This window comes from Thamnophis elegans, chromosome 6 (genome assembly GCF_009769535.1).
Source record: "Thamnophis elegans isolate rThaEle1 chromosome 6, rThaEle1.pri, whole genome shotgun sequence".
Lineage (NCBI taxonomy): Eukaryota > Metazoa > Chordata > Lepidosauria > Squamata > Colubridae > Thamnophis > Thamnophis elegans.
Genome location: NC_045546.1, coordinates 58,363,462 through 58,376,733, shown reverse-complemented (window position 1 = coordinate 58,376,733; position 13,272 = coordinate 58,363,462). Strand labels below are relative to the sequence as shown.

Sequence of the window (13,272 nt, the reverse complement as noted above, 5' to 3'; positions counted from 1 at the left end):
CAGGTGAGTCCTGTCCTCGAGAACCTTCCTGATGACCCCGGGATCAGAGGGAGAGGGGGAAAGGCATAAAGAAGTCCCTGGGGCCATGGATTACAAAGGGTATCTACCCCTTCTGCTCCCGGTGCCGGAAACCTGGCAAAGAACCTGGGTAGTTGTGTGTTGTCTGATGTGGCAAAATGATCCAGGACTGGGGAATCAATGCGGTCTGTCAGTTCCTGGAATAGGGGTGGTTGCAGGCGCTACTCTAATTGATCTACTGTGGCCCTGCTGAGCCAGTCTGCTGTCACATTGTTCATTGCCCGCAGGGACAGAAGATGTCTCTCCGCTCAGAAAACTAGCAACTCTGCCTCTTGCATGAGGGATCTTGACTGGGTTCCCCCTAGGCAGTTTATATGGGTCTTGGTGGCGACATTGTCCATCAGGATCAGAACGCGCTGTCCCGACACAGAATTCATGAATTTTTTTGAGTGCCAGGTGCACTACCCTCAATTCTAGCCAGTTGGCTCAGGTCTGCCTGAATCCATTGGCTTTGTGCTAGAAGGGACTGGAAATGTGCTCTCCAGCCGAACGGACTGGCATCTGTCATGATAGTTAGATGGGTAGGAGTCTTGAACAGGGATCCCCTAGTGATAACCTGGGATATCCACCATTCCAGGGACTTCAGAATGCTTGGTGGCACTCAAACTCTGATCTGTGAGTGGCTCCTGCCTGAGAGTTGGTATGGCAGATGAAACCATTGGGGAATCCTGAGATGCAGACAAGCCCATGGCACAATGGATATGCAGGATACCATCTTGCCCATGAACTGAGACAAGAGTGCCAGAGGAACCAACCCCTCCTGAGATAGTTTGTGTGTCATAGTCTTTAGACTGTGTTTCCTGGGAGAGGAAAACCTCGCACCTTACCATGTCTATGATCACTCCCAGGTGTAGTAGGCGGTTGGTTGGCAACAGATGGCTCTTGTTGAAGTTGATTAGGAACCCGTGTTCTTGGAGCACGCTGATGGTAATGTTGAGATCCTCCTTTGCCTGCATCTCTGTGGATGACTGCAGGAGGATGTTGTCCAAGTAGCACTGGATTTTCACTGGCACTGTCCGAATATGAGCCGCCAAAACTGCTAAGAGCTTCGTAAAGTTCCCGGGCGCTGAAGTCAGGCCGAATGGCATGGCCTTGTATTGGTAGTGCCGACCCGCATAATGAAACCTGAGAAATTTCTGGTGAGCAGGCAAAACCAGTATATGGAGGTAAGACTCCATCAAATCTATGGATGTCAGAAAATCTCCCTCCCTGATGCATTCCAGAATTGACTGTAGGGAGTGCATCTTGAACCTCTTGTAGAGGACATACTGGTTGAGTCTTTTGAGCTCTTTGGAACCAGAAACCCTGTTGTCGCTAAGGAACCAGCTGAATGGCCTGAATATCCAACAGATGCTGAATGACTGTATCCACCAAGCCTGCCTTGATTGGATCCTGAGAAATGGGGCAGGTGAGAAAACAATTTGGAGAGATGGAATGAAACTCTAGAGCTAGTCCCAGTCTTACCGAATTTAAGACCCAGTTGTCTCTTGTGATGGCTTCCCACATGTGAGTGAAATGGCTGAGTCGACTGCCGATGGGAAGTTTGTCCTTGAAATCAGCAGGAGTGGAGGTAAGAGTGGCTGCCTGCACCTCAAAATGGTTGCTTGCCCTCAGGTATCGGGTGGTTCATGAAGCCAGGCCTATCAGGCTGTCTGTCCTGTCTGGGAAAGAATCTTCGGGGATGTTGGTAATTGAATTCCCCCTCAGAGGGGCAAAAGGACTGCCCCCTGAAGTAGGGTGATAACTGTCGGTTTGACCTTCAGTAAAGGGAAGGCAGGATCTTGCTCCTCCCCTTGGTCTCCACCAGCAGGGGATCCATAGCCCCTCCATATAATTTGTCCCTCCTTGAAAGGAGAAGATGTCGCTTATTTTTGTTGTCTGCCTGCCAGTGCTTAAGCGAGAGCAAGTGGAAGCTGCTATAGATCCAAATTTGGTCACATTCATTGTGGCATCTGCCGAGTACTCAGTTGCTGCCACCAATTTGCTGACATCCTAGTGGAAACTTAGGTCATCTGGTAGAGACCTGGCTTGCAGCTGACAGAGCCAGATTAGGTACGGCTGAAAAAGGAAGTCGCAGAAGCAGCTTTCACAACCTGAAAGAAGAAGCCGTCTTTGGATCCAGCCATTTTAAGTAACTACCGTCCAGTCTCCAACCTCCCCTTCGTTGGGAAAGTTGTTGAGAAAGTGGTGGCCTCTCAGCTCCGGCGGTCCTTGGATGAAACTGATTATCTAGATTCCTTTCAGGCTGGATTCAGACCTGGCTACAGCACGGAAACCGCTTTGGTCACGCTGATCGATGATCTCTGGAGAGCCAGGGACAGGGGCTATTCCTCTGTCCTAGTGCTCCTTGACCTCTCAGCGGCCTTCGATATCATTGACCATGGTATCCTTCTGCGGCGGTTGAGGGAGGTGGGAGTGGGAGGCACCGTTCTTCGGTGGTTCTCCTCCTACCTCTTGGACAGGTTGCAGTCGGTGTTGGTTGGAGGACAGAGGTCGACCCCTAGGCCCCTTAAGTATGGGGTGCCGCAGGGTTCGGTCCTGTCCCCCCCTCCTGTTTAACATCTACATGAAGCCACTGGGTGAGATCATTCAACCAATATGCGGACGATACACAGCTGTATCTGTCCGCCCCATGCCAACTCAGTGAAGCAGTTGACGCGATGTGTCAGTGCCTGGAGGATGTTAGGGTCTGGATGGGTGTGAACAAGCTTATACTCAATCCCGACAAGACCAAGTGGCTTGTGTTTTTCCCTCCCAATAATTGGCCTTGTATTTCAACTCTCAGGCTGGGGGGTGAAATTATACGCCCATCAGAGTTCGCAATTTGGGAATCCTCCTGGATCCACAGCTGACTTTAGAACACCATTTGTCAGCTGTGACCAGGGGGACATTTGCCCAGGTTCGCCTGGTGCACCAATTGCGTCCCTTCCTGAACCGGGAGGCACTCAGAACAGTCACTCAAGCCCTTGTGACCTCAAGACTGGACTACTGTAATGCGCTCTACATGGGGCAGCCCTTGAAGAGCATTCGGAGACTTCAGCTTGTCCAGAATGCAGCCACGCGAGCAATTGTGAGTGCACCTCGGTACACCCATGTCACACCTATCCTCCGCGAGCTGCACTGGCTGCCTATTGGACTCTGGACGCGTTTCAAGGTGCTAGTCGTTACTTTTAAAGCCCTACATGGTATCAGACCTGAGTACTTGAGAGACCGCCTTCTGCCAATTACCTCCCTACGACCAATTAGATCCCACAGATTAGGCCTCCTCCGGATTCCATCAACTAGCCAGTGTCAACTGTCGACCCCCCGGGGGAGGGTCTTCTCTGTGGCTGCTCCGGCCTTTTGGAACGATCTCCCAGTGGAGATTCGGACCCTCACCACCCTTCAGGCTTTCCGCAAAGCCGTTAAAACCTGGCTGTTTCAGCAGGCCTGGGGCAGATGAGTTCCCAGCCCCACTCGAATGGTTGTGGCTGTTGAGAAGTTTTTAATTTGTTTCTTTGTACTTGTTTTGTCTTCTTTGTTTTTTGTACTCCCCCTTTCCCTATTTGGTTTGTTAGCCGCCCTGAGTCCCCTCGGGGAATAGGGCGGCATACAAGTTTAATAAAATCAAAATCAAATCAACCCAGGCCAAGGCTAAATACTCTGCAGAGATACTGTTCTACCCTCTTGTTCTTGAGCTTAAAGCTTTCCATAGCATCAGTGGCCAAGGGGTGGCTGATGTTAAAGTTGCCACCGGCCTATCCACAGAAGGCAATTGCAGCAAACCTGACAACTCTGGAGCCATGTTATAGAGTTTCTTCTCCGATGCAGTCAGGTTTGGCCCTGTCCCTAGATTACCCCACTGGGACTGGACTACATCCAAGAAAAGCTGGGGTGCTGGAACTATCTCAGCCTCAGCCGTTGGTTCCATTAAACAGGAATGCTGGGCCTCCCTAGACTCAGGAGGAACTACTGCCACCGAACCAGTTCCCAAATTATTGGTTGAAATTATTGGTTGATAATAAGGTCTTGAAAAGGTTTAGTTGAAATAGTCCATTGAAAGGAGAAGGCAAATCCCTGATCCTCCTCCCCAGAGGAATCCTCACTTTGGATGGATGGAGGCTGAGGTGGTACCTGAGAAGGAGCTGCCCACGGGCCTTGAGTGAGTGGAGCCAACCTGTGAGGCTGATAAGTTGGCATAGGCTGTGCAGGCTTGACCCCCTTGTTGTAGGGCAAAACCCAGGGTCATTGCCCTTGTAATAAGCTTGGAAAGATGGTCTGTTAACTTTGGCCCCTGCTCTATCCCAGGGCATAGGCCCACTGCAGTGGGAGTAAAAGTTGCCTCTGGCATGGGTCTAGTGCTCGAGGAAGAGCCTTGAGTATCCATCACTGAACTAGGATGGATAGGAGCAGCTGCAGGAAAAACCTCAGAGCTGTCAAAAGTTTCCCTTGGCCTGAGAAAAGTTTCCCTTGGTTTGGTGACCAAGAGAGGGAACAGGATGGTTGCAAGACTTGCCTCATTACAAGCCTCAAACGGTTGCTCCTCAAAAGAGCAGAAAACCCCCTCCTGTCAATGGTGGACATTCTTTGAATCCTAGCCGCCCTTTTAGGCCATCTCTTTCTCCAAGGACTTTTGCCTCTTTAGGGTACTTTTCTGCCACCTTGGAGGTCTTTGAAATTTTAAACGAACTGGTGCGGCTCTTACCTCAGGCTCCTGTGACAGCTGTTCTTTGGCTGAAGGAGCCTCTTTCACTGCCGAGGGGAGATTAGGATCATCCCTAACCTCCCCATGCAGCTCTGGAGATATCAGGCTGGCTGGTGACTGGGAAGCTGCCATGGCCAATGCAGGTCGGTCTGGAAGACTGGAGCTGCTGTGTGCTTGAAAAGCGGCTGCACCTGATTGTGTGAGCTGCCCGGAAAAAGTCAGGCCTCTGATTGCCGCTGAGCTGTCAAAAATGGCTGTCTGATCGCACACGCCGTTGACAGTGTGTCCGGTGGATTCGGACTTGCAGAGCTTCCTCCTTGCTGCTAAGCTTTCCAAAGATGGTCGCACATGATTGCGTAAGCCATCCGCAGCCCATCCGGTAGAGCCACACCACCAAAAGGTTATCTGCTGAGCATCAAAGAAGCCAGGCTTTTGGCTTGAAGGAAAAAGGTCGTTTAAATCTAGCCTCCTCCACTGCTTTGAAAAAAGGTGGAAACTGCAGCAATAACTGGAAAACTACTAACCTTATTCGGTTAGACGTCCCAAAGCACCCTTGCGAAGAAGCTAAGGGTCAAAAAACAAAAAAGGGGAACAATTTAAAAAATCCTGTAGAGAAAAAAAGTCACAGTGAAAATATTTTGCGTCTCGACTGGCCAGTAGACTGAGCCGAAACTAGCTCCAGGATCCAGTAGCAGGGGTTGTCATCAAAAAGATGACAGGCTCAGTCTCCAGGCAAAAGATGAGAGCAACACCCAGTCCTGGCTGCTCCTCCCTGGTTGGTAGCCCTCTCTCTGAGAGTCGTTGAAGCAACTTGAATGATTATTTATGTTCTCAACATCACACAAATTGTATAAATGGGTATGGAACCTTTTTGGAACCACTGAAAGTTCCACACCCATTTGCACTATTTAGGTGACCCTGAGAGTACAGATAATCCACCAAGTGGCCTCAACGACTCTCAGAGTGAGTGCTAAGGATATGACTGCAAGAAATATAAATCCTTCCATTTTCCACCATTCAGTTAGAACTGAGGAAACGTCTTGGATGAGAAGAGAAACATCTTCAAGGAAAAACAAAGAAAGCCCAGTTGCCTTTTGAAAAAGTACTTTCGGGGAAACTATGACTTGGATGACTGAAAATCTCTATAGACATTTGGAGATAAAAGAGCTTTGTTTTACACGTTTATAATTTTTTTAAAAAATAATACTTCTCAGAACAAATTTTGGTAATTTATTAGATGTACTGGATTGTTCAAAATTATTTGGTTTGTTCATGGATCCACATTCATAATTAGAAGTAGCTATATAATGCTAAATTATTTTTAAATATATATCTGCATTTTATGATGTTGGCATGTGTTGAGAAAATACTCAATTACTTAAGTGCAAATGAACACAAATACCGTATTTTTCAGAGTATAAGGCACACTTTCCCCCCCCAAAAAAGAGGGTGAAAATCTGTGTGCGTCTTATACATTGAATACAGTATTTTTGGCCTCCAGAAACCTCACCTCCCTCACAAAAATGGGTGTGCAGATGGTTTGGGAGGCCTGCATAGTGTTCTTGGGGACTGGGGAGGGCAAAAATGAGCAAAAAACGGTCCATTTTTGCCCCCCCCCCCCAGCTGCGAGGAGCACGCTACAAGCATGCTCTTTTTTGGGCAAAAAACCTGGCCCGTTTTCACGAAAAATGGGCCATTTTTCCTCATTTTTGTCCTCCCCAGCCCACAGGAGCACTCTACAAACCTCCTAAAGCCCCCCCTTTTTTTGGCAAAAAACAGGGCCATTTTGTGAAAAACAGACCTTTTTTGCTCATCCCCCCTCTCACTTTGCAGGCCTCTCAAACTCTATGCTCTGTTTTTCACAAAAAAAAAAAAAAAAAGAAGCATGCAGAGGGTTTGGGAGGTCTGCAGAGTGCAAATTTTTTTTTAAAAAAAATTACCTCTTCAAAATCATGGTGCGTCTTAAACTCCGGTGCGTTTTATACTCTGAAAAATATGGTATTAATATGAAAAAATGCTTGATAATATTTTCTTTGCAGTAGTGTTTTCATAAGTATATTTATTCTTCAATAGGTATTAAGAGGAACATTTCAGAATACATTGCAATTGTATGGTTCCTGATTTTTTTTAAAGGGCAAATAATGTAGTGATAATCAGTATTATTTGTAAGATTTGTTTCTGTGAGTATATGTGTATACACCCAATTTGTTTTTATATATGTTCATTTAAATTGTTGTAATTACAGATTTTATAATCCAATTATTATACTATTTACAATACCTAGTTTGATTTTTTTAAATTTGATTATATTGATCATTAATGATCTTTGATTTATTTAAAATACTTCTATGATTATGCTTCATGTGTTTGATGGGAGTGAAGATTTACAAAATTATGTATCATTTTGTTATATCAGTATCAGTTGCTTGTCTACAAGTTTGAATTTTTTGCAACATTGTTTATATTTTTAGAAATTTAATTGGCTTTCCATTCACAATTCTATTATTTAACTGTATGTTAATGGTCATGTTATCAAAAGATTTTCATTCATTGAGTTATTAGAATGAAACTATGTTTCAAATATTTCAAAGTATTTTTCAAAAATTATTTGTTTTCATTAGGAAAGATATTAATTATTTTGTTTCTTTTTGCAGCATTTTCAGTTAGCTTTGATTGACTGCAATCCTTGCACTTTGTCCAATGCTGAAAGTAAGCATTTAAAATATTTTTTGCAGTTGTATTTAGTGTAATCATTTTATGTCCTGTATCCTATCCTTATAATTTCTTTGGTTTGTATGATTATTTACATTTCATATAGCACCTTGTAACTGGCATTAAAGTATGTACCTTAGTATTTTACATTTACAGAGAAATGTTGTAATTAGCTTCTTGGTAAATATTGGACCAATATGTTACAAATAATTCTTCTGAACAATTTATTGTGAATGGTCATTGTTTATTTTTGCTTTTTCCTTATAATGAGAAATAAACTCAGACACTGGTATAATAATAACATTGAGGCTACAGTCTTCAGAGGGGAGGCTGCATGAAAGCACACCACAGTCTTGTGTAGCTACTGCAATGTTAGAAAATCGAGCAAGAATGGAGGGGGATGCTGGCATGTCATCTGGGACACAAAGGGCATAGGATCGCCATTACTTGATTAGACTGAGAAAAAAAGTCTTGAATTTACTAGAATAACTTTGCTGCTTAATGGGACTGTAAACTGTAAAGCTTTATTTAAGAGTCAATTCAGAAAACGCAGACTTCACAAGGAGCTGCTGATACAATTCTACAGGGGAATTACTGAATCTGTCACCTATGCTTCTATAACTGTCTGGCTTGGTACAGCAACCTTCAACCAATAGTTAGGAGTGCAGAAAAGACAATTGCAACCATCCTACTTTCCCTTGAGGGCCTGTGTATTGCACACCCCTCACATCCTGGACATAAACTGTTTTAACTCAGGATGCTGCTATAGGACATTGCATGCCAAAACAGCTAGACAGTTTTTCCCTCCTGCCTTCACTCTGCTGAGCACCCATTTCCATAGTAATGTCTTATATCTAAGGATATTTACTCATTTAGTGGGGCTGTGTTATTGTTAACCTTCTCATCTTTTCTATTAGCTTCTCCTATTGTTATCTTATGATTATATTATTTTGTTGTTTGTATGTACACTGAGAATGTATGCTACTATTCTATTTACAATTAGTTCCACATTTTTAAAGTCTAACTATACCACCAGGACAAAAAAAAATATGTGTCTGTAATGGATACCTGTTTTTCCTTCCTTCTCTCTTCTGGTTTGAACTTTGGAAACTTACATTATGCTTTCAAGATAGCTAGATAGGAAAATTTATTTGTTCATTATTGCTCTTAAAAGTACCATATATTTATTTTTTAATTCTTTGTCAGAGATTTCAAGTTGCAACACAAATAGTTTGCCCTTTCTGAGATTCATTTACAACTTTGAAAATGTTCTGGTATCATCAAATAACAATTTTCATAGGAGGCATGTCCAGTTCACAAAATACTGGGAGTTATTCTCATGCTTTCTTTATAGAGTCCATACTGCATTTTCCCAGTACAAATACCTCTTGTTTAACGTCCATTCATTCAGCAACTATTTAAAATTATGATGGCACTGAATGAGACTGGTCCTTGAAGTTCCAGCTGTTACAATGCCCCTGCGATCATGTGGAAAAAATCCATGCCAACTGGACCCCACTGCATTTATGACCATTTTTGGCTGCTCACCTGCCCACTACCCCTGCTGTCCAACCAGACTGCTGTTGTGCACAGACCTTCTTCTGTTCTGGTCTTCTTTCACACTGCCTGTTGTGGCATTGCAGCCACGGCTTTTCTTACATCTCACCTAGAACCTTTTATGAAAAAAAGGTGCTATTGTGGAAGAAGGATTTTCTTTCATACTGGCATAGCCAGGGTCTTCTTTCATGTGCCAAGGTTCATTTACAAACAGAAGCCCTGGGTGGGGTGAGAACAAAGTCCCTAGATGGACCGTGAATTGAAGTCCTGGGCAGGATCCAAGATAAGGTCAATGCAAAAGAAGGCAACACACACACACACACACACACAGACACACACACACACACCAGCCAGAAGAGCAGTGGCAGATGGCATAGAGGATGTGATGGAAGGAGGCCAGCCAGGCAGTGGGGGTAATATGTAGGTGGGCAACCAAAAGGGCAGAGATGGGAAGATAGCCATGTGAGGAGTTCAAGAGGGGTGGTCTCTTTCCTTAGAGAGGCTCAAAATTGGAAAAGGCCAAGCTAGGAATGCTATGGATTGAGGTGGGTCTTTACACCAGTGGAGTTTTATTAACAATAGGGACTGCTGAAATTGCTGCCTGTAAACAATTACATTACATCACACTTTTATGACTGCATAGCTGCGGATATTGTGGTCCCAATTACCATTGTTAACCAAGTTAACCTGTACTGGGCTCAGTTAATTATATTCCTTGCCCACCAAAGAAGATTCCTTTATTCTTTTTTACCCTTCTCCCACCTTTTATGGGCCTAACAAAGTTGCATCTTATAATAAACTACTACTGTATGTTCCTTAAAACATTTATTTAAAAAAAGGCGGAGGATAATGTTTTCTTCTGAAGCATTTGAATTTTATTCAGAGAATTAAAAAAAAATATTATTGCAAGAGAAATAATATTTCTGCAGATGTTTTGAGATATGGTGGCTTATACTGGTGTCATCACATTGGCAAACTTTTCCATAGTCCTCTTAAGTGCCACAAAATTCTTGCTTAAGATAAAAACTGTAGTACTACCAGTAATGCATTAGGATTAAATTATAGAAAAAACAATTTTCCTTCATTAAAAATCTGGAAAAGATGAATTTTCTTTAGGAAAAAAACATGATTTATAAATATGAGTGATACATGCTGGTTAATAACTGTATTTGTTTCTTCATACTCTAATCATTTTTTCAACTACCAATATTATAGTTTGTGATATGAATTAAATTAATATTTGGTCCTTATATGGCTAGGCTAAATTGTAACACGATTAAAAAGATATGTGAGAAAGCCAAAATAAAAATACTCACTTTACCTTGCTGAACATTATCAAAGGATCTTATTGTGAAACTTTAGCTTCTTCTTTTACAATAAGAAGATGGACAGACAAAAGTTGTTTCACTAATTATTTTTAAGCTTGTATCAAAATAAGGTAAATTAGGTAATTTAAAAACACTTTCTTCCTGAAATCAGTAAATGTCATTGTATAAAATTGGTATTTTGGAGAATGGAACAAAAGAATGTTTTCTTTGAATCCCCCAAAGCTATTCAAGTATATTTCAGGATGTAAGTAAATAAGCAATTCCCCAGGCATGCATTTTTTCTTTAGATGCATGTGCAAGTGCAATTTGTTGCAACTCTTGTGTGTAAAGATGATTCTTTTCACATATCTTTTTTCTTGAAGGATGGAATATAGGATATATTCTCTGCTTCTGTACATGTCCTTTTCTTCCCTGATTACATAGCAATAACACTTAAAGTTATACATATATGCAATACTTACCTTGAAACTGCTATTCCTAATATTTTTATTTCCATACTTTCACAGTTCGGTTTCATGTTGCCCATTTATATGAAACCCAGGTAAGCATGTAATACCTTTTGAATATTAAATAGAATAATTTGGAATATATCAATGTAGCTATATTTTGTAATCAAGTTCTTCCACCTTAATTCAAAAAATTACATACAGTAGTTCTAGGAGACAAACCAATAAGATGATACAATTTTTTTCTTTTTAAAAATAGTTACAATTTAATTTTTATTTTTAATTGTAACAGGTCAAACTTTTTTTTAATATATTTTTGTAAACCAGAAACAAATACTGTATATTAAAACTGGGCTATTTATAAAACCTTTTTTTAAATTATTTATTATTGGCTTATTATATGTAGCATTGTTAGTACTACTTTGCATTTCCAAAGGAATTTATTTATTGAACAGTCAAAATGTACATTAAGTACAATATGTAACATAGGAAGATATGAAATCATAGATCAATGATACTAATATAGTAAATATTTTTGAACTCTAATTAACAGCCTATAATGATTTATTACAATGTTCAAATATATTAAGTTTTAAAAAACTCAATAATATTGAGTTCCATTTCTGTTTTCTGCTAAATATGTATAGTGTTGGAATAGAAAGCATACCTTTTATATACCTCAGTATATGAAATGATAACACACACCCCTACATTAATTGAGTCTTGAGATTACACTTAAACATGATAACTATTTTCTCAAATATTTATCCATTTATTCACATCTTATTACTAGCTATATTATATTTTGATACATAGCTATCCTCAATTTTTTCTGCCCACTTGGTAAATGTTGGTAGATTTCAGCAGAGTAGATGCGGTCCAATCCCTCAATTAAGTATTGCCATCTGAGGGACTGAAGAAGCAAGCATTCTTTATTTCTACCCCTGCCCTTTGTAACTGTATCCCCCCCTAAAAGATATGTAAGGTGCCTACTCTCCTGAGGACCTGGAAGGCCCTTAAGACCTACTCTGTTCCCAGGCCTGAAGCTAGTGTGTTTGTAAAGCCCCCATGTGTTACGTTATTATGATTTTTTCCCCTTTGGGCTGTTAGATTTTGCTATTTTTAACTGATTTAATTGTATATTTCAATACTATAAGCCACTCAGAATCTTTTGGATTGGGTTAATATAGCTAAGTAAATAAATACTACAAGATGATATTTCACAGGTCCAAATGGCTGCAATGATTGACCAACTTGGGCCTAGTGTCTATCACATATTAAATAAAAGATCTCTTTACAGAATTTTATAGGGCAGAACTAAACAGATCCCTCAGTTGAGGGGTGAGGGAAAGAGATTATTTTTGCTTATTTTCCCCTCCCACTACAGCCTATATGCCCTCAAAAATCTGTACTAGATGGTTGGGGGTCACTTTTGCATGTGTTTGACGTAGCAGTGAGGGCTGCAGGGGAAAGGGGAAATCAGTGAAAATTGCTTCCCCCTCTTCCACCTGCAGAAGCATCCAGTTGAGGAGGAGCATCCACTGGATCCAACTCACTTCTGGGAACGGAAGAGGCTCTTCCATTTGTGGAGCAGCAGCCCTGGATCCAACCCAGTATGTTTGAATTGAAAAGGCAGATGTTCTAGTTGCTTGACAGTAATTGCTCTACTTTAAAACCCCAATTTGATTAAGGATCATCTCACTTGTTCCACATCTTTTCCTTTTATTTTTATATACCCTGTAGGAGATTTAATCCTAATGTGAAACATAAAAAATGAGAATCAGAAAAATGACAATGTTGAACATTGGTAAAATTTGGAATATAATTAGCTTTTGTTTAATTTAATGGATTGCATTTATTGACTTCCATCATTTTATGTTGGTTCTTCAGTAATTTATTTTTCCTCTTCATTTTGGAGTTCCATATGGGTAGTCTACATTTATTAGATGGACATTGTCATCACCACCCGAGTAGAGCATTAGTAATATAGTAGAATTTGAATAGTTTACATTTAATTAATAGTAAGCTGATAGATCAGGATTCACCAGATTCAAATATTATATTTGAATTTGTTTCTTTAATTTCTTCATCGTAAGCATAGTATTCTGCTGCAATGTGTTAGCTATGTATGTATGTATGTATGTATGTATGCATGTATGTATGTATGTAATGTCAATCCAACTTGCAGTTTAAAAAAGTTATCACTTCAATTAACATCTCATTCTCCTTTTTAGAGAAAATATCATTTGGCAAAGAAGGAATATGAACAACTTTTGCAGTCTGAAAACCTTCCTGCACAAGTAAAAGCAACTGTGTTGCAGCAGTTAGGTAAGTATAAATGAAGAAATTCAAGAGTTTTTTTTTTTTAATATTCTCTGATTTGCAGGAAATTGTAATGCATCCAGTTCTCCAAAAAAATCAATTTCAGATTTTAATTTTTCATTAGAAAAATACTTGATATTTTTGC

The 13,272-nt window shown here is 41.0% G+C and overlaps 1 protein-coding gene across 5 annotated transcripts in view; it reads left to right on the top strand.

Annotated features, from left to right (window-relative positions):
* KDM6A (lysine demethylase 6A) overlaps positions 1 to 13,272 on the top strand; it is a 266,555-nt gene that overhangs the window by 139,908 nt on the left and 113,375 nt on the right. For 3 of the 5 annotated variants that reach the window (XM_032219796.1, XM_032219794.1, XM_032219797.1), the window contains 4 exons: positions 7,417 to 7,471; positions 10,866 to 10,900; positions 12,320 to 12,418; positions 13,040 to 13,133. In XM_032219796.1, the coding sequence (XP_032075687.1) occupies positions 7,417 to 7,471; positions 10,866 to 10,900; positions 12,320 to 12,418; positions 13,040 to 13,133 (283 nt within the window). The remainder of the gene's footprint in view (positions 1 to 7,416; positions 7,472 to 10,865; positions 10,901 to 12,319; positions 12,419 to 13,039; positions 13,134 to 13,272) is intronic. The other 2 variants (XM_032219798.1, XM_032219795.1) reach the window with 1 other exon arrangement.